Source organism: Pyrus communis, chromosome 4, assembly GCF_041283825.1.
Source record: "Pyrus communis isolate YQ-2024b chromosome 4, ASM4128382v1, whole genome shotgun sequence".
Lineage (NCBI taxonomy): Eukaryota > Viridiplantae > Streptophyta > Magnoliopsida > Rosales > Rosaceae > Pyrus > Pyrus communis.
Genome location: NC_142568.1, coordinates 2760347 through 2785233, shown reverse-complemented (window position 1 = coordinate 2785233; position 24887 = coordinate 2760347). Strand labels below are relative to the sequence as shown.

Below are 24887 nucleotides of genomic sequence, written 5' to 3'. Positions count from 1 at the left end.
ACCCAGTATTGCTGCCCCCTTAGATGTCTATGCATCCTTTATCATCTCCCGATTTTTTGTATATCGTTATATCTGCCCCCTCCCCATTTTTTTGAGAGAGAGCCAGGAATAAATAGGGTCGAATCTTCTTTCGAAAAAAAAATAGTTTTGCACTGCTGTGCTAATGGTGGTCAAGGATAAGGTACTAGTTTCAGTGGGAGACATTGAGTCTGCATGAGAAATCTGGGAGACTCCACAGAGAAACACCAAATTCCTCTCCCGTCTTTCTCTTAAAACTCACCTCACTCTCGTAAATGTCGTAAAGCAGAGCCTCCGGAGGTATGGCGGCTTGTGCTGTGCCGTCATTTCGGATTCCCGACCGATTTCGGCACTAGTTAAATGGGGAAAATGACCCAGATCTTTTTGTTTTTTTGACAAAAGAAAAGAAAGAGGAAGCTAGGCGTATAAAAGAAGTCATTTTTTATTCTTGATTTAGACACATATTTCTTTTATATCGAGATAATTTTATCAAACTTGTTATTTATAAGAGTGAAAATTGAGATCTTTTACTTGTAAAAAAAAAAAATTTACTCCATCGTAATACTAAATGGAGGAGATATGTTAAATTGTGATCGACTGGTAAATAACAATGAACAATGATTGTTTTCAAAGGAAGGTGACAAATAAACTTTTTTCTCTCAGAAATAGTTGGTTTATTCTTTGAAAAGGAAAGGAAATAGTTGGTTGTTGGGCACTCAATTTCATTTTCTTTGAACACCACCAACCATGGGTGGATCCAATATTATCCGGGGGTCCTAATTTAAGGGATCCCGAGTGTCGTTGAGATATGCGAAACAAGTAATTTATTGAACATTTTATGGACACAAAAGGGTCTCGTACCATGCATTCAAAAGATTCTTAGAGGACCTTCAATGGCATTTTTCAAACATCTGGTGAGTCATGGTACCACCCTAGTCCCTATGTGCATCCACCATTACCACCAAGTATTGTTGTATTGTGTTCCTTTTTTTTATCTCCTTGAAAAATAAGGCAACAAAATATCGTGCCCAAAAAGACAATTGTAGTGGACAAGAAAACACACAAACTATAGATTCCTTGAAGGAAAAAAAGAGGAGAAATTAGGTTCTCATCCCTCTTTTTTCAACTTCATTGATTGAAACCTTATTCCTTTTCAATTTTTAATCAAGGTCCCTTGGTTTTAATAAACATCATTAATTACTTCAATAATAAAATATTTTACATATCAAGATAATTACATTTTATTTCTAAATTATTCATTTAGTGTTAGAAACGTTACATTTGATATATTTATATTTATGGCTAAATTTTGTATCATGTATTTTTATTTTTAGTTTGTACCTGTGACATCCCACATCGCCTAGGGGGTGATCCTTAAATGTATATTCTCATCCCTACCTAGTATGAGGCCTTTTGGGAGCTCACTGGCTTCGGGTTCCGTAGGAACTCCGAAGTATAGCGAGAAGGGGGCTAGAGCAATCCCATGATGGGTGACCTACTGGGAAGTTGCTCGTGAGTTCCCAAAAACAAAACCGTGAGGGAATGGTAAGTCCAAAGTGGACAATATCGTGCTACGGTGGTGGAATGGGCCCGGGAAGTGATTCGTCCCAGGCTAGGATGTGACAATTGGTATCAGAGCTTAACCCTGACCGCGTGTGTGCCGACGAGGACGTCGGGCCCCTAAGGGGGGTGGATTGTGACATCCCACATCGCCCAGAGGGTGATCCTTAAATGTATATTCTCATCCTTACCTAGCACGAGGCCTTTTGGGAGCTCACTGGCTTCGGGTTTCGTAAGAACTCTGAAGTTAAGCAAGAAGGGGGCTAGAGCAATCCCATGATGGGTGACCCACTAGGAAGTTGCTCATGAGTTCCCAAAAACAAAACTGTGAGGGAATGGTAAGCCCAAAGCGGACAATATCGTGCTACAGTGGTGAAGCGGACAATATCGTGCTACAGTGGTGGAGCGGGCCTGGGAAGTGATCCGTCCCGGGGCGGGATGTGACAATACCCATTTTAATTTGCAGCCCCATTTTTAAATTGTGCCAATTTTCTATTTAGTTTTAGTTTGCACCCATATATTAATTTCTTTTTGTGTCCATATTTTTTAAACTTTTCTTTGTACTCATATTTTTTTGACCTTTTATTTGTACCCAAAATTTATTAATAATGTGTCCATTTGTCTTTAAAATGTACCACTTTGTTATATGTAAAATGTACGCTTTTTTTTATTATATGAAATGTACCCATTATATAAAACGTATACCTTTTTTGTATAAAATGTACCAACTTTTTGTATGTAAAATGTATCATATAAAATTACCAATTTTTTGTATGTAAAATCTCATTAATATAAATAACTACAAATATCATATTTTAATTTAAAATTTATAAAAACCCACATAGAAATGCATTATTGCATTAATTTCAGGGACTTCAATAAAATAAATAAAAACTGAAAACCAACAAGGTTTCAATCAAAGGACATTGATAAATAAGGACCGCATCCAAAGTCACCCAAAACAAAACCACCAAGTCCATAGCACTAAAGTCAATTTGAATTTCAAAGGATTTTAACGAATTTTCTTAAAGTGACAGATTTTAAAGTATTTTAGTAGACTTTACAATTCTATATGGATCTTGGCAGATTAACAAGTATTTTTACTAGATTTCTATGAATTTGTAAAGACTTCTTTCATGGATTTCTTAGAATTTCTTTCGGTGCACAATTTGGTATACCAATTGGCATGCTTAATGTTCCCATGATTTTCGAAATAATCAGCAAAGGCCATTACATAATGTCCGATGGTCTCCAATGACAATCTTGCAACATACTAAACCCATTTTTCATCGCTTCAATGGCATTGTTATGTTATTGGCTTGTCAACCTTCCTTCCATAAGGAACTCCCATGTCTTATAATCTGGTTGACCGCCTCTCTCCAATGTGTGCAGATGCAATGCCTCAGCTTTCTCAGTCAATTCCATTATGCATATGTGCACCAAGAAGGACATTGGAGACTCGAATATCATACTTAATTAAAGCAATTGGACTCCCACTCCATAAAATATCCTCTCGGCTTCCACAATATCTCCTAACTTACAAATTTTAAGCACATTTTGAGCAAAATGATATAAATTGAATCCTGGAGAGCGTGGTTGAAGCGCTTAGACTTCAGGAGCTAAACGAAGATGCAACGGAGTGAAAAGAAATCTAAGGGATGGCATTTGGTATTTATACCACACTCCCTCAAATCCATCAAAATCCATCACTCATTAAAATTCTAGCAAATCCTTGGTATTTCACTACATCTAGAAATTTATCTTCCTTGGTTTTCCATTTCTATATGTTTGTAAACGATGACCATTTGATCTATATGCAGCCACAAGAACCCCTGGCCTCAAACAACTTGTTCTGCCAACCTAGAACCCGATTGCATTGATTGGATTTGAACAAGCCTAATGGCTTAAGGAGTTCAAGCTTTAACCAATGTGGCAAGATGTCGAGGATGGCACAATGGCCGAACATAAAAGCAAAGAACAAGAGTGATTACAAAGCAATGTCAATTGCCATGCATAGTGATTTGAGGAAGACTCAATGTGTGTGGATTGACAATAACATCGAATAGATTTATATAGAATTACCATCAAATATGTTTAAGACACATGTGTTATATATAGAATGGCAATAACACGTCAAATTTCTCCAACTAGTTGTCCATGTGGCACATTTAGACAACGGTCACATTTAGATTGGGACCTGCACACAATATCATTAATTTTCATTTTAAGTGAGGTTGTTTGATTTTAATACTGATTTAAAATTCAAATGAATTTGCATTTAAAACGTACCCTAAATTCATTTTGGCCAGGTTTATCTTTTATCTTTTTTATTTATTATTTGTTCTTTTTTACATCCACTGGTCATTACGAAATTGGCTTTGTGAGAGTTGCATGGGTGCCACATCACATACTAACACATTTATTTTCGCCCAGTTTATCTTTTATCATTTTTATTTATAATAAAACTTAACTAGTGTAGATGTCTGAAAACAAATTGTATCTATTCAACCACATAAGAGAAAAGGAAATCGTATCTACATAAAGAAAAAACGTAGTCAAATAAAGACAATTGCCAAGAGCACATAACTCAGAAAAGACTCTGAAGTAGGTAAATTAATTCCTGCAAAAGAAAAAAAAATAATTAACTGAATGATCAAATGATAATCCTCGTAAAAAGACCTTACATTTTGAACGAACAAGAAATACAAGGAACAATTTAGTGAAAAGAAGAGTGCATGATGCGGCAACCTTATACGAATCACGATATGAAGAGTTTCAGTAGAATTTGAAAAGAGGACCATCGACTTAGCCTCGAAGATTGTTGGCCAACAAAACGAGAGATAATTGGTGAAAGTATAAATAGTTACAATCTCCAAATGGGATTGTACTGTAAAAGTGAGCCTCCCAAACGTGTACTTACATCCAACAAAACTCACATTGTACTGTAAAAGTGAGCCTCCCAAACGTATACTTACATCCAACAAAACTTACTTGCAGGTTTTGGCGTCCAGTAATTAAATCTCAAACAACCAAATTTGTAAGCATAATCATCACACCCATCCAATAGCATATATCAAATAACAGATGACAGTCAATGTTCCAGAAAATGCATAAACAATATAATTTCATAAAATGGACCTTTACTTTACTCGTCAGCAATCAATCACGGATTATATTGTTCTTTGCAGTCATTACACACACATCTACTAATTCGCATTGAAATAAACATACAAGGACAGTAGAAAATAAGAGAAATATATAAAACCTTTTTTTGCAAGCTCAGACGACGAAAAGCCTGTAGAAGTGATCAAAAGCGAGAGAAACTGGCCCAACCCCAGACCCACCAGTGTCTTCTTTACCCAAAAATCTTTAAACCTCATCATATTTGCCATCAAAAATCCGAGAAAAACCCAAATTCAAAGGCTTTAAAAGAACCCAATACACTGCCGAGCTAAATGTGTCGAACAGTAGAGTGGAAAAGCTAAAACTCAGAGACCAATTTGCAGAAACTCCGCTCTTTGAGTGTTAATGGCGTTTAAAGGATGATAATTTACTGAATTTCGAAAACCCAAATACTAATGGCAGATTTTGTGTTTGCGTACGACTCAAGAACTCAATGGGAAGGGGCCTTCAGCCTTGGGGAAGAAAGAAGGATAATACAATGAATGTATGAATGAATGAAAGGGACTGTGAAATCGAGGTTTTACCCGAAGCATAGAGTTAACCGACGGCTCAGCTGATTGAACCAAATTCTATGCGACACTTCTGACGGTTTTGTTTCACAGCATCTCCAAACGTCAAAATGTCCAAATTGAAAAAGGATGCAACAACATTTTTCAACCGAAAAGTTAAATTTGATATGGTATGATATTAAGCATCGCTCACTTTTACAAAACTCAAAAGTGACCGCAATTTTAAATTTTAATTAATTATTAAATCTATTTATTAATTTTATTGATGTTTTCATCTTAAAACATTTATTAGTCTCTTCGAGAACATCAGATAAATTGAAACGATTTTAAAGCATTTATTATTGCAGTTTAATCTAATAAAATAATAATTTAATATAACATATTGAGTGAACATAAAACTTTTAAAAGATTTTAAAATACTCCATGTCAAATTTAAATGTTATATTTAAAATTTGACATGTCCAATAATGCTCTCACCCGTTGAATTTGGGAGAATGTCTGGTAATTTTTAATCATCAGCAATTCCTCATTATTTTCTTTTGGTTACAACTTTCATTTTATATAACATTTTTATTTTCAGAAAGATTATTAATGAACTATATAAAAATAAATAGTGGACTTGATAAAAATATTACAAGTAGTCTATTTAATTGTTACGGTTGATTGACTAACTGAAGTTGATTTTTTTTTTAAGAAATGATCTTTATAGAATATTTGTAATATAAATGATTTTGATAATAAACACATAATTTTGTCAATCATTCACGAAGTGTATAAAGTAGAATTCCTTCACAATTTTATGGAGTGACGCAATGTAAATTACTCGATTTTTTTAATATAACTACACTATAGTGAGGAAATTTGACCAAGTCGCTCAATATATAACAAGTTAGTATCAAACTCTCTATTGATGAAAGTCGATGATAAAACTAATCACTTAATCACCTACAAATGAGGAATAATACTACTATATTATAGTGATTAAGTGACAAATAAAATTATTATTTTTTGAAATAAAAATATGTTACACTAAATAGTGACGAAAATAAATTAATTTTAAACACATCATTTATAAAAATCAAACTTAAAAAAATTTTGAAAAAAATGCTATTACGTATTACTAAATGACAGATAAAATTATTGTCAAGGACAAACAACATTTTTACCAATTAATTGATGTGGACTAACCGACAAAGGACTAAGAAGCATATAATAATATTATTCATTTCTTTCATGAACCCAAAAGTAATAGCTTCCAACCATTATTCATGGATATATTTTTTTGGTCACGTGAATATAGATGTATATAAAAAGCATGCATTATGTAACTTGTGGGGCCCTCTATCTATCGACTACATGACGACTAGCGGCAAAGGCCATTTTTGACCTAGAAAATGCGGTGGAGGTGGTCTGTGGCTGGCTGTGGTCCAAAGTGGCGCATAATGTAAAAAACTGAGGAGAAGGGAAAGGACAAAAAATCTCTTTTTATGCATTGGAGGAGTTGGGTGTTTGAGTTGCAATTCCAAAAGCACAACACCAGGCTTGACTTATAAAAGTAGTATGATGCTATTTACATACTTTTTTTTTGTCAGAAAAAATAAATAAAAAATCAAAGGGTAAAAATGAAACAGAGATGTGTTGAAGATAAGGAGGTGTGTGTTGATAACGCCGTCTCAAAAGTAACTTTTTCTTCTAGCACAGAGCCGAACCCAAAACCCCTTCTCGTCTCCGCCACTCCTTGTTTGAGTTGAGGTCGGTGGCACCCCCATCTTAATGCTTTCCTTCTTCTCCCTTTCCTTTTTATTAGCTATGCATGTGTATTGCCTTATCGATGCTCATGGTTGTAGATTTGAGAAGTCACAGTTTTCTCTCGACTTTCTTTGTATAGTTTCCCACTATTCGTCGCTGTTTTCCAGTGTTCTTCGACGTCTCCCGATATATTTAACCGTACTTTGCATTTGCCAAATCCAATCCCCATCCTGCAAGCCCCCTTCTTCAACCCTCAACATCCATCATCTTCCATCTTGTTCATTTGCTTTTACTTCTCTCTTGCCATCCCTCCCACAAACTCTGCTCAGAGCCAAAGTTGACACACCTCTTTTGGCCCTCAGATGTAAGCCTTCCGTTCACCGCCCTGCACCCGACTGGCATGCCGAGGCCAAGCATGTTGCAACTTTGCTAAAAAAAACCTACCGAGTCCATGGCTCTAAAGTTTAAACATAAATGAGCCGATCATTTGTTAAAGAAATCAACCCCATCTCATTAAAGGACCTACACAAATCTAGAATAAAGAATTCTAGAACATTCACTAAGGTTGGTTAGCTAGATTATCCAAGTTAAAGTAGTACTTTGTAGAAATGACTAGAATGTTGTTTCTTAAGTTGGTGGAAGAGTCTAGAAGAATGGTGAGGTTTCCACCAACATGCAAGATTAGTGTAGATAATTCTAGCTTAGGAAGTTAGTGGAATTATCTAGATATCTCTAGCATGGTGTGTCCAAGCTTCTCCAAGATTCCATCCATGCCTATAAAAGGAGAAGGCATCCACACCATTTGTATCAACAAAATTAACAAATCAACAAATCAACCAAGCAAGCTTGTAAGCAAGCAAGCAAGTGAGAGTGAGAAGAAAGAATAGTCTTGTAAGAGTGTGAGTGCTCTAGAGTTTGTCTCTAGAAAGTGAGTGAGTGTCATAGCTTCTCAAGAGTGTCTTTGATAGTTTGTGTTGTAATATTTTGTTTGTGTAATACAAGTAATTTGTTTACTTGTATTGTCTCTCCAACACTTGTGTTAGAGTTAAGTACTCTGAGTTTTTTGCCCAACATCATTATCACTTTGAAACCAGCAAGACGAAAGTACTCAAGCACATAAACTGGGTTTCACCTCCCAAAAACCTAAGTTGGCTTAAAGAGGAGACTTATCTGCCACGAATGCTCATTGTTCACTTGCTTGCGCATGCCTTTTCTTCTTCCTCCCATCTATGCTGGCCTTTTTTCACAAAGGCTTGTTGGCATGTGCAGCAAGTAAACAACGATACTAATGTTGAGCATAGTCAGGTCAAGCTTCTTCCGGTGGATTGGATTGAAGCAAGCAGCATTCCATGAGCTACAAACCCGAGAAACGGATATCAAATTCAGATAATTTAAAGTGATCAATATTCGTACGAGGATGTCGTATTCCATATTCGCATAGTTTCGAACTTCGGATCTCTGCCATTTTAGAAGAGATTATTATTGAATAATGACAACTTGTACATCCAAGTGGCTAAAAATTGGTGGCTCGAATTATGATCAACATAAATACATCTATGAGACTCATAGAGTACCTTGGTGCTCTTTTGTTGTGGCTCTTAAGATTATGTGATGGCAGTCACGTGGAAGAAATGAGATAGATTCTAAAAGAGAGCGTCCTTAGACTTGAAATTACCAAAAAAAAAAAAAAAAAAAAAAAAAATCTCTTTTGACTTTATAACAGCGATCTAAAACTTTCAAATCGTTGGTTGGAGACTTGAAGCATCTTATGTTTCTCAGATTGAATCCTGCATGCAATCTGACATCTGCATGAAGAACTGGAATAAGCCTAGCCTAAGATGCGTCATATGGCCACATTATTGGTAGGAATAAACACCCAATTGTGTCCTAAATATGTGCTCATTGAGAGGAACAAACACTCATGATGTTAATTTCCTCATACACATGTCAGACTGCATGCAGGTTTCAGTTTCAGAAGCATAAGACACTTCAAGTCTCCAGCTAACATTGGAAGTCTTAAATTGACGTTGCAAAGCAAAGAGAGTTTTTATGTAAATTCAAGTCCTAAGATACCTTCTATAAGAACGTGTCTCATTTTCATTAGGAGTGTGATATCCACATACCTTTTTAATTTTCGACTGTTAGATCGGATGAATTGAAGAAGATCAACGAATACAAATTATCATATATATATATTTAAATGTTAGCTGCTTACTCTCTGTTCTTTCGCAGTGTGATCCTATTTCCAGTAGCAATCACTTTCTATATCACGGGGTGGTTATTCACTTTTTGGATAGCTTCTTCTCTCCAATGTATGCTTAACTTGGATTCTGAAATGCATTACTTAAACCCCATTAATGGATTGGTATATTCTAACTTGCATTAGTCATTGGTCTTGGGGTTTGACGTTGCCGAGCCAAGTATGTAGTCCATTTTCTCTCTTCCATCTCACCCTCGCTAGAGACAAATTCTGGTGCGATAATCCAACTTCAGTAAAGACAGTTTCCATCCGACTTCAGTGAAGCTAGGGTTTGATTTTCTTCAACTTGGATGCTTAATTGTCTTATTCTTAGAAAAAGGTTTTTGATTGCACGAGTGACCATATATCTTATCTAGAGTATGTAACAATAAGAAGAGATGGGAACAAAAGAGAGATCTGGAATCACTCTGGCCTTTGGCATCACAACAAGGGTGCATTGGAAATCACCCCAATAGATCAATTAGATAAATTCAGGCATCACAGCGAAGCTGACTAAATTTGGAATCACTCCAAGTCAACCTGTGTCTGACACATAAGCAGGAAATCCAAAAGCTTACAAAGTAGCTCCTTTTTCATATATGGAATAGGAGGAGCCTCGTGCCCCATTGGTTCGAGGAGAGGAAGCTTTCTACACCAAAAAGATGCCAAAAAGTTTGGGAGCAAAAGGAGCTGTCGAAAAGGGTAAACTATTTTCGATATATGGATTCCTGCTTGGATACTCCCTCCACCAGCTCAATCCAGAGTTCTATGTTTCATACCACCAGTGACTCCATTGCAGCAACAACAGCTACTTCGCAAAAGGCTCATGGGAATCGAAGAGTACCTCTCGAGACCTTTGCAGGCTTCTCTGAAGAAACAGTTTGAGGAAGGTGAGAAGACTCTTTCAAGTCAATATCTCGGCAACCAATTACTGCGACAATCAAAATCATCTCAGAAAATGTAGCATGTAAATCAACTGAGCGGAAAAGAATTCACTTTCACATTTGGTGGTATATCAGGGATTGTATGAAGGTTAAAGCAACAATCTAAGCTCAATGTTTGAAGCATTGAAAGACCACTGAGGCTGGGTAGGGTATGAAAATCATTCCATGAAAGATCCAAAACTTGTAAAGAAATTAGACTCCCAAGATCCTTAGGGATTGCATCATCAGCTAAATAGCACGATGAGAGATTTAATTCCCTTAAAGAGTTTAATCCCCGTAACGAATGTGGCAAATGAATACTTTCCACACCTGATAGGGATAAACGAGTGAGATTCTTCAATCTTACTAGGGAAGGTGGTACTTCTCTTATGTCTGTATGATCTGCTTCAAGTGTTCTCAGTGATATCATCTCCCCTATATCCTCATGCAGTTCTGTGAATTCTGAACATCTATTAAGAAGAAGAGTCTCAACAGATTTCGACTTATAGAAATCCCTTGGAAGAGAAATAAGCTTAAAACAGTATGAAAGGTTCACCAAAGAAAGTCTTTTAAGATGACCAATGGAGGGGTGAATCTCGGACAAACTCATACACCATTCCAATATCAACTCTTCAAGATTTGGGACTTGTGAAAAGTCCGGTGATTTATGCAAGGAATGGGAATGGCTGAGATCAAGGGTTTTCAAGTTATGTAGCAACCGTTGCAGAAAATCAAAAGAAAATTGAAATTAATATCCAAAATGAAGATGTTATAAAAAATAAAAAATAAAAGAAAAGCAAAAAAACAAATAGAAACCGAACATCATCAGGTGTAATTCATTGTACCTTGGAACCCTCCCAAACTTGTACCAGTTTGCTTTCCTGCATCTCTAAGACAACTAGTCTGGGTTGATTAAAAAAGTCATCTGGTATGGACTTTAAAGGGCATCCTTTCCAACGCAGATATTTGTATTCTCCTTTGAGCTCTACGCTGATGCGTTGATGGGATAAACGAGTGAGATTCTTCAATCCTAATATGGAAGGTGGTACTTCTCTTATGGCTGTTAGCTTTGCTTCAAGTGTTCTCAGTGATATCATCTCCCCTATATCCTCATGCAGTTCTCTGAATTGTAAACATCCATTAAGATGAAGAGTCTCAACAGATTTCAATTTATAGAAATCTCTTGGAAGGGAAATAAGCTTATCACACCACTCAAGGTTCACCAAAGAAAGTCTTTTAAGATGACCAATAGAAGGTGGTACTTGTCTTATGGCTGTATACTCTGCTTCAAGCGTTCTCAGTGATATCATCTCCCCTATATCCTCATGCAGTTCTATGAATTCTGAACATCTATTAAGAAGAAGAGTCTCAACAGATTTTGACTTATAGAAATCCCTTGGAAGAGAAATAAGCTTAACACAGTATGAAAGGCTCTCCAAAGAAAGTCTTTTAAGATGACCAATGGAGGGGTGAATCTCGAACAGACTACTACAGTCCAACAATATCAACTCTTCAAGATTTGGGACTAGTGAAAAGTCTGGTGATTTCTGTAAGGAATGGGAATGGCCGAGATCAAGGGTTTTCAAGTTATGTAGCGACTATTGCAGAAAATCAAAATAAAATTGAAATTAATATCTGAAATAAAGATGTTATAAAAAAAAAAAAAGAGAAGAAAACCAAAAACAAATAGAAACAGAACATCATCAGGTGTAATTCATCCTCATTGGGTGGTGGATGATTGACAATGTTTTAGTTGGTGGCATTGAGCTTGAATTCCTGATCATAACAGGCTAGATCAAGCATATTTTTCTGCGAGATGCTTTGCTGCTGGATGTTCATCCTTTGCATAATGTGTTCGTATTTAGATGTAAAAACTTACGTATGCCATAGGTATTTTGTAGATATAAAATTTTATTTGTAATTGGGAATAATTTTTTGCTGGCCAATTGACATACAAACATCCATAAATACAATTAAATTGAGTCATATGTGAATGTGCAATCTTGATTGATAGAATGACTACCCATCCATCATGCCACATTATCTTGAAAGAGAACATGTCGTCGTTGCATATGACATTTCGAGCTGATAGTGCAGGCATGAACAATGTCCATGGTTACAGTTCTGCGCCTATATAGTATGACCACGAACATAACTTTTGGAAGCTATAAGTTCCCCTACCCTTAAATTTATGATCTTGTTTACATCTGTCAGTGGTTTTCAAAACGGCTTTTTAACCGATGTTCCGCTTACCAAAAATCTTCCATAAAATCTTCCATTGCCTCGGAGAACAGTGAATTCCATTGGAGCGCAGGGAGAAACTTGCCTGATAAGTGAAGCTCTTGAACCACTGTTCCACATAATTTTAAGCACCGCAAATCTTCCATTGGCTCCAAGATCTCTGGGAAGTTTTCAAGTTTGGAGCACCAAGAGAGATCGAGTTCCTCGAGATATTTCAACTTACAAATGCTCTTTGGGATACTTGAAAGGCTTCTGCAAAATCGTAGTTTAAGTATTTTGAGCACAGGGAGAAACTCGACAGATGAGTGTAGCACTTGAACCGCTGTTCCACTTAAATTTAAAGACTTCAAATGTTCCATTGGCTCCAAAATCTCAGGGAAGTTTTCAAGTTTGGAGCACCAAGAGAGGTTGAGTTCCTCGAGATATTTCAACTTACAAATGCTCTTTGGGATACTTGAAAGCCTTTTGCAACGTTCTAGGTTAAGTATTTTGAGAGCAGGGAGAAACTCAAGCAATGAGTGTAGCTCTTGAACCGCTGTTTTTCTTAAATTTAAGAACTTCAAATGTTCCATTGGCTCCAAGATCTCTGGGAAGTCTTCAAATTTACAGCAGCCGGAGAGATTGAGTACCTCAAGATATTTCAACGTACAAATGCTCTTTGGGATACTTGAAAGCCTTTTGCAACGTTTTAGTATAAGTCTTTTGAGAGCAGGGAGAAACTCGATTAATGAGTGTAGCTCTTGAACCGCTGTTCCACTTAAATTTAAGGACTTCAAATGTTCCATTGGCTCCAAGATCTCTGGGAAGTTTTCAAGTTTAAAGCATCTGGAAAGATTGAGTCCCTCGAGATATTTCAACTTACAAACGTTGGTTGGTAGACTCACAAGTCTCGTGCAACTAACCAATGATAATTCATTTATATCCCTGGGAAGCTCAGAAAACTCGCCAAGAGATGTGCAGGAATTTATATAAAATGAACCAGAAACTTTCAACTTACACCTGTTGCTTGGAAGTTTCTCAAGGTATCTGCACGAACTTATACCCAAGTAAGAAATTTTTTCGTGAGACCAAACTGATTGGGGCAACTGCTTTATACCACTCTCAGATAAATCCAAGTATTCAATATTTCTTGGCATCTCTGGAAGATACTTGAGACTTCTGCAGCCTTGAAGATCAAGATGAGTAAGCTCGTCAAGATCTTGAAAATACCCAGGAATTTCAACCAAACTTTCACAGCCAAAGAGATTTATGTTCACAATTTTTAGACTCCCAGAGAGATTTGGAACTTCAGTTAGATACATAGAGTGAAACAGATCGATCACTTGTAAGTTCACAAGTCTCTGTAACAAGAGGAGAGAGAATATCAAGAATTAATATAATTTCTACACTTAATTTTATACAAGAAATAGAATAGGCATATAATATACCTGGTCTTCTTGCCAAAGCTTCTTAACTCGGCTCCATGGCATATGAAGCTCAACTAGATTTTCCGGGGAAAATTTTGACGGCAAAGATTCCGGTGAATATCCCCACCAGTAAAGGTAACGAAGAGAATCGGGAAGGTCTAGAGAAGCAGCGGATTTGTTGTCTAATAATCCAAAAGTATGCCCAATAAGCATTATTAGGTTTGACATCAGTTTGAAGTTCAATGGTTGCTTTTCACTCTCATACGACGTACTAAGTTCAATGGCTTCAACAATTGGAGTTTCCTGACAATAAGAACAAAGTTTAAATGTATATATCTTCAACATGGTAAGATGTAATGCTTATTTGGAAAAAGAATTCAACAAAGTTCTAGAATAATCTAGAGTATTTGCGATGGTAATGACGCACAAGTTTCGTAGTACCAAATGGCTCTTACCATCTAGTTGTACCATCACTTCTACCATCTTTCTATAGAGTGTAGGACCCATCAACGCATTTGGGTCCCATCTTTATTGGAGAGAAGGTACAAATGATGGTATAAATAAATAATAAGAATAACATTTTTGCAATAAAAATTCACTCAAATTAATTTTTTAAGAATCCGACTTCTTTATTATAAATGAGTTTTACTTTGTTGTGTTATCATCTAAAGTTTGCTATTTATTTTTTCTTAAAAAATAAAAGAAAAAATTGAATGCATTTAACTCTTACCGTATTACTCTTCAGTACATGATGGACATCCTCATTCGTGAACAACCTATTCCGTTTACCGGGATCTTCAATACATTGTTCCCGAACAATTGTCATTCCCATTTCTTGTAGCGAATCGTGCATCTCTATGATTTCCCCTTTCCATTTATCTGAATAAATTGATATGAGAGACCTATCAACGAGAATTCTAATTCCAGATGTTGGAAAGAATCCACGAACATCTAACATTCGCTTTACCTCATTCACTTTCATCCCCTTATGAAAACATGCTATATCCAGAAATACCTCCTTCTCAGATTTTCCCAATCTATCATAACTTATTCTCAACACTTTCTGGATATCTTCACTGGGAGATTGTTTCAATTTGTTGAATTCATCTTTCCAGTCTTCTTTGTTCTTGCAATTGAAGAACAAGGACCCCAGAACTGTAAGAGCTAAAGGAACGCGTCTGGCATAATCCACGGTCTTTTTCGCCAACTCCTCATAAGCTGTTCTACGAGTAGTGTTATCCTTGAAAGCATGCAAACAGAAGAGCTGAAAAGCGTCATCTGGTTTTAATACCTTAACCTCATAGATATTATCCTCTTTAACAGTTTGTCTAAGTGTGTCCCTATCTCTACTTGTGATAATGATTCTACTTCCATTGCCATACCGAAGACGATCACCAGCTAAAAGCTGCATTTGCATTGGACTACTCACATCATCAAGAACAATGAGGAGCCTTGTGCGACTGAGCCTATTTTGAACACCAATCGATCCTATGGATAGACCTTCTTCCCCTAATATCTCACTCAGAAGTTTATTTTGCAAGCGATCTAGTCCATCTGGTGGTTCTGATTTTTCCCTGACATTTTTAAGAAAACAAGAAGCTTCGAATTTAGAAGAGAGTCGGTGAAATATAGTTTCAGCAAGGGTGGTCTTGCCAATACCACCCATGCCCCAAATACCTACAGTGATGCAAGCGTCCTGTGAATGAATGCCCAGTAGTGATTCAATTTGCTCGATGTGGCTTTCAATTCCAACCAAGCCCTCCTCTAAATCACATGATGATTCACATTTCAAATTTGTCCAAATATGATCGACAACATTCTTAATTAGATCTGCCTCCGTCCTGGAATATATATAAGTATGAAATAGTTAGTCTTAAAGGCGTGTTGAAAAATTTGTCACGTAAATAAAGAAATATACTAAAAGGTTTAACACCGTATATTTGTGAAAAAAAAAAAAAATCTTGTTATTCTCTCCTCAACTAAGTGTGCTTACATATTATAGCATTCAACCGACTATCTATTGATGAAAGTAAACTTGCCTCACTAATTAAACCGCTAACCCTAAAGAGAAATCAGATACGTTTAAATAGGGTACAACTAATTACAGAGAGACAGAGAGGGAGGCGTGCAATTGTGGGGAGGGGGAGGGGGAGGGGGAGGGGGAGGGGGAGGGCAAGGGAGAGGTAGAGGGAGAGATGTTGAACAGGGGCAAGTAAGACCTGTTTGTATGAGACCTGCGATTCAGTAAGTGGAAGGGTTACAGAGAGTGAGAGAGAGGGAGTTGTAGGGATTGCAGAGAGAGAAATAGAGAGGGATGAGTGGGTAGTCTTCTTCGGCGGTTCTGAAGAGATGAAGAAATCTTCTGGAGCAGATTCCTGAGAGAATGAGTATCCTTCTAAACCACTCCTTTTGTTTGATGGGTTTTGTATATTTATGGGTGATACATATTTTATTGAATTTCGCGGTGTATAGACTAATGCTTAGTATTAGATGATGCTAAAAGGGGTCCTTATCTTCTAAATCTTTAGCTTGCTCTACCTTGAATTTGTTTTGAGTTCTCTTACATGAGATTATCCCTTATGAAGAAGAGAACTAAATAGGGTGAGTCTTATATTTGTTAAGATTTGTTCCCCAAAATCATGCAATAAGAGTACCACAGATCAAACTCCCAAACATTTCTTGGAGGACATATATCCTGATGAATTGCTTAAACCTGATTTGGATGTTGAACCTTCTGTCGATATGCCAAGTTACCCAATTTTTAGTGTCTGTTGACATAAACCATGAAAAGCTTGGAAGCAACTGAGAGTCTCTCCTCAATAATTACACTTGTGTTCCGTCATCTTCACTAAAATGTCATTGATTTATATTAACAACTTCTATTTTTTCAATTTGCAACATAGAAGCATACATATGAGGGCAAAAAAAAAATTCATGTGTTGATCAAGGAAGTTCGAAAAAGCTAATTAGTATATATGTAAGTAGAATTGTAAATATGATTGTACAATGTGTGTGGATAGAGTTGTAAATATGTGTAAAGAAAATTTATAACTCAAATTGTCACAAGTTTAAAGAAAATTTATAATATATAGTAATGCTTTACCAAATCTTAGCACAAATCAAATTGTCACAAGTTTAAAGAAAATTTACAACTTTATACAAATTAAAGAATGAGTTACTTACCCGTCTTTGTTTGAATAATCAAACCCAGACAGATCGGCTGCAGTTTTCAAAGCAGCCCTCCACTTGTGCACCTTATCAATACTGTCCTTGAAACGTTTTTCAAGTTGAGCAAATGCACCCACATAACTCCCGTGTTGTTTTCGTACATAAGATGGTTTGATTTTGTAGAATATGGGTATAACCTTCTGGCCATATCTTTCCTTGCATTCGAGTATATGCACAAGCTCATCCAAACACCATGTGGAAGAAGCATAGTCTTTTGAGAAAATGATCACCGAATGCGTGGATTTCTCGATTGCCTCTCGAAGGGCAGGTCCGATTTCTTCTCCTTTCTGAAGTCTGTAATCTATGTAGGTTTCAATTTTTTTCTGAAGTAAGGCAGCATGAAGATGGCTGGTAATACCAAGGCGGGTGTCCTCACCTCTGAAATTGATAAACACATCATACTTTTCTCGACGAGGGGGGATATTAGCTTCAATACCATCCATCTGTTTGTGTCTCTTTTCTCGACGAGGGGGGATATTAGCTTCAATACCATCCATCTGTTTGTGTCTCTTTTCTCGATGAGGGGGGATATTAGCTTCAATATCATCCATCTGTTTGTGTCTCTCTCACACTAGAAGAAAAACTGCCATTGCACACTTCTTGATGACTGGAGACTCCTTGAATGGCAGTAAAATATGTGGGAGTACATACATATAGACCACAATTGATCAAATCACTCACCTACATTTAGAAAATAGATAACCCTTACATAATGTGGCCGGGAACAAAGAATTGAGATCATCAAGCACCAACTAAATGAACAATTTAGGGACAGTAATTGCATCTATTACATACAAAAGTCTCCGGCTTCTCAGTATAATGCAATAGTTCTTTGGTGGCAGGATCAACAACCAACTGCCAAAACTGGTTCGAAGATTCAGCAGAAACTTACAGATGAACCTAAAAACGAAGTATGGCATGACGAAAAAACATGAGGAAAGAGCATCAGGAATATGGGGGAGAGTTGCAACATTATTCAATAGTTCAAGCTCTGTCAACAAACTAACCTTTATTACTAACATTGTACCCATCACCTTATATCCTTTATGAGCATTTGCAATGATGAACAACAAGAAGCAATAAAAGGAATTAACTTTTTGAAATTATATCTATAATTCCAAGCAAAAAACTTCCAGTTAACATACAGGAATACGGAACACCAAACTCCCCAAGCATGTCTTAAGTAGAAAATTGCAGCAAACATCACAATTCAGCAAAAAGATATGCGACTGTTCCAGAGACACAAATACAACATCAGATTAAGCAAAATTTTATTACACACAAAAGTGGAAATGGAAACAAATGAGAATTAAGCCTAGAATTCGAACCGGGCTGTCTAATAACAACGTGGTCCTTACTCCTCCTGACTAAGTCCTTACAATATATACCAAGCAATGATCCTGAACTAAATCCACGGCCGTCCACATCCACAGATTTCATCACTGTTTGTGTATTTAATAACCACATTTTAGACCAACTCCAATGTTGGGCTAAAAACCAAATTACCCCCAAAATTTCCCCCCGAACCCACTCCAACCCAAGGGGAAATTTTCGGCTAAATGCTAAATGCTAAACCAATGCCAAATTCCCCCCAAAATTTAGCCCAAAAATCGGAGTGGACTCCACCTAATATTTATCGAAATTTAAATTTTTTTATATTAAAATGTTCATAAAATTAATTTACGATAGTCTACATATTTATTTAAAAAAAATAAAATTAATTTAACAAAATAAATAACCTAAGTTCATTTTTTAATAATTCGGGTTAAAATTTTAGGCTAGAACGGGTAGAGTCCCTGAGCTAAAAGCTAAATTTTTCGGGTTAAAAATTTTAGCTTTTAGCCCAACCATCAGAGATGATCTTCCAATGCTTGCTGTGTAATATATGAAAAATAGTTTTATAAAATATTGAAGTGGTAAGATATAATCCTATAGTTGATTAATCCTAAAATCATAGAGATTTCACAAACCATTATTTTACCTTATCTCTCTGGCTACTTCGATTCTGGCTTCCTTTGCTAATTGCATGTTGCTCACTTAATTAATTAGCTGAAGAAGGTTCCACTTCCTACGACCGGAGGTGCGGCTGACTCCGAATTCGAAGGCTTCCACGACGGCTACGAAATATAAACGAGGACCTCGACTGCTCACTCCCTCTCTGACTCGCACCTGCTCTTCTCTCACAAACACCTCCTAACGCACCTCCCTCCCATGATCCCTCCCTATCAGACTCGGATCCCAACGCGATTCCCGATTCAGGCTCTACATCCACCGATCTTCCCAAACCCAACCCACCCCCTCCCCTGATCCCTCCCTACCAGACCCGATCTTCCCAAACCTTCCTGCACCGCGTGCAGAGCGTTTCTGCTAGGAGATTCTGGCAATGATGGAGCTCGAGAGCCTCCACGATTTGTCTGGAGAAGGTAGAGAGAGAAAGGGTCAAAGGGGAGAAACAATCTGAGGGAGGCGGAGTAGAAGAGGAAAGGAAAGGCAAAGAGAGATGAGAAAGAGTAAGGCTGCTTCTAAAACTGAGTGGGATGTAGGGTGTTGATCAATAAAATTAATATTAAAATATAATCGTGTCCAGACTTGTGAGGGAATTCACAAACTATTAAAGGGCACAAAACTGTTTTTTGTGCGTTAAAAAATTAATAAAAATTATAATTACTAATACCATAAATAGTAACACAAACTTTTATTTTTGGGTAAATTGGATTTATAACCGGGGCAAAGTCAAAAAGTTACAAAAACAACCAACAAATATAACACAAATAAACTACTTTTGAGTGATATAGGGGGCAAAGATCCGACACAAACCACACCATTGTGTAACCCTAAATCACTCGAACCAAAACAAGACTTAAGATGGACATGGTAAACCATCCTTGTTTAATATATAAACTATCGAAGATAGAGGTTTGTCGATCCAAAAATAATCATAGTAACACAAACTTTTGAATTCAAATTTCAATAGGCACAATACAACTTTTTGTAGACACAATTTAATGTATCTTTTGGTTCAAAATGCACATTTGAAAAAATTTTGTGCTAAATGAAACTTAAAAGCACAAATATATATATATGTGTGTGTGCGCGCGCGCTCAACGAAATTGAAAAGGGCACCAATCAATTGTATTCTGTGAAATTCCAAGAATTTATTACCAAAGAAGAGAAGTATTTGAAACTTATTTATCGAATAGGTCTTTGTATGAAGATAGTAAAAATTATTATGAGCTCGTAGCATCTTGTATAATTTTTTAGAGGTCAAATAACTGTAAGGTTAATCATTGAGTCGATGTTAGATGGCAACCATTGAATGGCTAGGTGTGTGCCATGTGGTGACCAGCCAAAATGACAGGAACCATATTACTAGTACACATGGTGGAAGGTGATTAGGTATTAAATAAAAATGTAGCGATCAATTATCACATAATGTGTCTTATTTTAGATTATTATCTTTTTCTTTGGCAGCCACGTAGGTTACAGGAGGTGGCTTAACAATGCCATGCAATATGAGGTAGTGTGATGTATTAGAAGTGAATAAGCAACCTAGTTGCTTAGTGTTCCAAGCTATAAGCGGGACGTGGCTTCAAATAGCCTTAGGTGGTTGCACCATATCATTAATCCTTTGTTGGGTTGACACCTTCGACTTTCCAATGAGATAAGAAGCGAACCTTTCAAGTACATCTGTAGCCAACTATGTATTTTCTATTATTTTCTTGACTTGGTTACTAAGTTCAGTAACCGACTCCATATGGTATAAATAGGATTCCCTCCATTTTAAAACAGAGAGAACGGTTGATATTTACTACCAAGTTTAGATGGCATGCAAAGCTTGAGGAAGCATGCAGTGCATGCAACGTAGGGAAGAACAGATAGAGAGGGAAAATGTATATGTTCACGTAAGTATAAATATAGAGAGAGATTAGAAAAATAAAGGAGAGTAGAAAAAATACTTGATGGCTTAAGAGTGATCAAGGAAATTGCTTAAGTACGTGGACAACTAGCTATTCCGGTAATGATATGGATCTTTGTTTTAGCTTTGGAATCCAGGTAGGGGAAATAAGGCAAACCTTTACGGAAATTGATTTTATTAAATTTTGTGAAGTGATAATGTTGTGATCTTTTTGGTTGATTAATGTGGTTGAATAGTAATGGGCTAATTGCTTCAGTTAAGTGTTTACTTGTTATTGGTTATGGAATTATTGTTGAAATGTTATTCGTTGAGAATATACTATGATACATGTGGAAGATAAATTGATATTATTTGTACATCATTCATGTTGATGTGGTGGGAATTTCAGTATTCATATTGGAAGTATGGAAAGGAGGGTAGTTGGAAAGGATCTTTTGTGTAGTTGAATCTATTCATTGTGAAACCAGTTCCAGGCAAGCCTGATGTGCACAATAGAATAGGATATCGATGGAATTGTCGATGGGTGATTTGGGCTAGAGATCAAGGAATTAGATAAGATGACTAGCAAAAGGGGTTTATGAACTTGGGATATAATATGGGGGTTAGTTTCTATAATAAAACATTTGAACCACCTCTGTGGGGGTAAAATGCATGGTATGAGCCGTGTAGGTTCGCATGTTTTATTATATAAATTAACGGGGGTAAATGAAGAGGTTGCATTACATTCATGCATCGTTATAATTGTTGTTTTGATATTTGGCTATATGATTTCATGACACTTAATTTAATATTGTCAATTTACTGTGGTAAGGATATGTCCCTACTGAGTTGTTGAAGCTCACCCCTATATTGTTATATTGTTATGCATGTTTACGAACTAGACATTCAAGATGGTAGGCATGATGAGATTGGAGTAGAGAAAGTTTATTCATTTATTTACTATAGGTTGTAAAGAATTATTTATGTATTTAAGAATCATGAATTATTTTAATAAGAAGAGTTTATTTTTCAACCTGTGTCAATTTCTTTTTAATTATTTAGTTTTTAACTCACGTTTCGGATTCGGGTTCAAGTTTTTATTATCGATTCCGGGTCCGGAGCGTGACATGTTCTTAGACCATTTTTTTGTAGTGTCAAGGAACTAACAATAGACTTGTAACTTGCGAGTGAAAAAGAAGAGAAAGAGGCGAGCGCTTGATAATATGTCAAAGAAGGAGAACGGAATATTTGAGATGAATGAGATATATTAAGCTATTGAACGCGTACAAAAATTCAAATAAAAAACCCCAACTCAAGCACCTTTACATGACATCATGATTGCAGTGATCCTCCGATTCTGCCGTCTAACAACATGCTACTAATCTATATAATGAAGTCTAAAAACACTAAAACTTAGCTAGATGTAGATGTCTGAAACCAAATTGTATCACATAAAGAGAAAAGAAATCATATCTAGATAAAGAAAAAAGGTAGTCATATAGAGGCACAGAAAAAATGACCTTAAGTGGCTTCCTTCGGTAAAGCATGATACCTCAATATACAATTGCCAAGAGCACATAGTTCAGAAAAGACTGTGAAGTAGGAACGTTAATTCCTGCAATAAAAAACATTAAACGAATGATTAAATGATAATCCTTTTAAAAAGACCTTACACTTTGAATGAACAAAGAATACAAGAAACAATTTAGTGAAAAGAAGACAACATGACGCGGCAACCTTATACAAATCACAATACGAAGAGTTTCAGTAGAATTTGAAAAGAGGACCATCGACCTTAGCCTCGGAGATTGTGGCCAACAAAACGGGAGATAATTGGTGAAAGTATAAATAGTTACAATCTCCAAATGGGATTGTAGTTTGTACTGTAAAAGTGAACCTCCCAAATATATACTTACATCCAACAGAACTTACTTGCAGATTTTGGCGTCCGGTAATTAAAGCTCAAAAAACCAAATTTGTAAGCATAATCACCACACCAATCCAACTACATATATCAAATAACCGATGACAGTCAATGTTCCAAAAAATGCACAAACAATATAATTTCATAATATGGACCTCTACTTTACTTTACTCGCCAGCAGTCAATCACGGAAGCTCAGATGATGAAAAGCCTGTAGAAGTGACCAAAAGCCAGAGAAACTGGCCCAACCCAAAGCTAAAAACTCAGAGACCCATCTGCAGAAGCTCCACTCTTTGAGAGTTAACCGACTGCTCCGCTGAGTGTTTTATTGTTTTTTTTTTATTGAGTACATTAATATTTTTACTCGAAGAGAAGGAGAAGTTCAGCTAAGTCACATAATAGACAGTCTAATTTGGTATCGAATTTGCCGTCCACGAGATTCGAACCCAAGACCTCTGACTTCCAAGTGAAAAGTAATACCACCAGACCGTAGTATTGAGTGACTTTGTTGTTTCTATTTAAAAAAATTATTATTATGCCACTCAGTACTACAAGTCTCGTGGTATTCCTCTTCACTTGTAAGTGAGATTTCTTAGGATAGAATCTCGTGGATAGCAAATTTGATACCAAATTAGATTGTCATTGTGTGGCTTAATCGAACTCTTCATTTCTGTAGGATAAAATATATCGTTGTACTAAAAAAAAATTATAATTTGATTTAATAACATAATAATTTAATTTATGGATGAAGAGAAATTTTAAAAATGTTAATGTCACATCCCGACCCGGGGCGGATCACTTCCCGGGCCCGCTCCACCACCGTAGCACGATATTGTCCGCTTTGGGCTTGCCATTCCCTCACGGTTTTGTTTTTGGGGAACTCATGAGCAATTTCCCAGTGGGTCACCCATCATGGGATTGCTCTAGCCCCCTTCTCGCTTAACTTCGGAGTTCCTACGGAACCCGAAGCCAGTGAGCTCCCAAAAGGCCTTGTGCTAGGTAGGGATTAGAATATACATTTAAGGATCACTCCCCTGGGCGATGTGGGATGTCACAATCCATCCCCCTTAGGGGCCCGACGTCCTCGTCGGCACACCACGGCCAAGGTTAAGCTCTGATACCAAATTGTCACATCCCGGCCCGGGGCGGATCACTTCCCGGGCCCACTCCACCACCGTAGCACGATATTGTCCGCTTTGGGCTTACCATTCCCTCACGGTTTTGTTTTTGGGAACTCACGAGCAATTCCCCAGTGGGTCACCCATCATTGGATTGCTCTAACCCCCTTCTCGCTTAACTTCGGAGTTCTTACGGAACCCGAAGCCAGTGAGCTCCCAAAAGGCCTCGTGCTAGGTAGGGATTGGAATATACATTTAAGGATCACTCCCCTGGGCGATGTGGGATGTCACAGTTAAAGTATTAGATAAGTTGTCAAATTTAAATGTCGTATTTAAAATTTGACGTGCCCAATAAAAGTGCTCTTAGCTGTTGAATTTTGGAGAATGTCAGACAATTTCTTATTCGTTAACAATTTCTCATTATTTTCTTTTGGTTAACTAATTGTATAAATATAGATGGTCGGACTAGATAAAAATATTACAATTTATCTGTTTATTTGTTATGGTTGATTGAATAGAGGAACTTAGTTTTAGTTGGCCTTTTTTTCTAAGATAATCTTTTACAGAATAATTTATAATATAGATGATTTTGATAATAACCACATAACTTTGTCAATCGTTCACGAAGTGTTTGAAGAAGAATTCTTCACAATTTTGTGGAGTGAAGCAATGTAAATTATTGGTTAAAAAAAAAAACTACACTATGGTGAGAAAATTTGAGCAAGTTGCTCAAATTGTGGGTTTTTTCTTTGAAAATGAAAGGAAATAGTTGGTTGTTTGGCTTTTTGTTCTACTTGCAGGGGCTCGTGTTTGTGGTCCGGCTCTTCTCTAGTGTAGCGGTTTTTGTTGCACGTTGAATTATTTTACACTGGGATACCTTCATTGAATACAACA

The 24887-nt window shown here is 36.6% G+C and overlaps 2 protein-coding genes and 1 long non-coding RNA gene across 3 annotated transcripts; all 3 read right to left on the bottom strand.

Annotated features, from left to right (window-relative positions):
• Nucleotides 1-4165: 4165 nt before the first annotated feature.
• On the bottom strand, nucleotides 4166-5255 carry LOC148697299 (uncharacterized). The gene is made up of 2 exons (XR_015961420.1): nucleotides 4844-5255; nucleotides 4166-4198 (listed from the first exon to the last, which is right to left on the bottom strand). It is a non-coding gene; the product is annotated as an uncharacterized LOC148697299 (long non-coding RNA).
• Nucleotides 5256-9235: 3980 nt separating this feature from the next.
• LOC148697298 (TMV resistance protein N-like) lies at nucleotides 9236-10917 on the bottom strand (the record flags this gene model as incomplete). The annotated part of the gene is made up of 1 exon (XM_088693199.1): nucleotides 9236-10917. A coding segment is annotated over one exon (687 nt), but the record flags the coding sequence as incomplete, so codon positions are not given.
• A 69-nt stretch (nucleotides 10918-10986) lies between these two features.
• LOC137722488 (TMV resistance protein N) lies at nucleotides 10987-18116 on the bottom strand. The gene is made up of 7 exons (XM_088693198.1): nucleotides 18064-18116; nucleotides 17852-17956; nucleotides 17012-17737; nucleotides 14559-15669; nucleotides 13850-14131; nucleotides 12434-13762; nucleotides 10987-11779 (listed from the first exon to the last, which is right to left on the bottom strand). Exons 3-7 carry the CDS (start codon nucleotides 17605-17607, stop codon nucleotides 11018-11020), a joined length of 4080 nt encoding a protein of 1359 aa, XP_088549324.1. The 5' UTR covers nucleotides 17608-17737; nucleotides 17852-17956; nucleotides 18064-18116; the 3' UTR covers nucleotides 10987-11017.
• Nucleotides 18117-24887: the final 6771 nt, after the last annotated feature.

Excerpts from the sequence above, each read along its gene's own strand:
- LOC137722488 (XM_088693198.1), bottom strand. The coding sequence starts at position 17,607 with ATGGATGATATTGAAGCTAATATCCCCCCTCATCGAGAAAAGAGACAC. Across the intron at positions 14,132-14,558 it reads ATGTACTGAAGAGTAATACG|GAAACTCCAATTGTTGAAGC; the intron begins GTAAGAGTTAAA and ends TCTTATTGTCAG. Across the intron at positions 13,763-13,849 it reads AGCTTTGGCAAGAAGACCAG|AGACTTGTGAACTTACAAGT; the intron begins GTATATTATATG and ends CTCTTGTTACAG.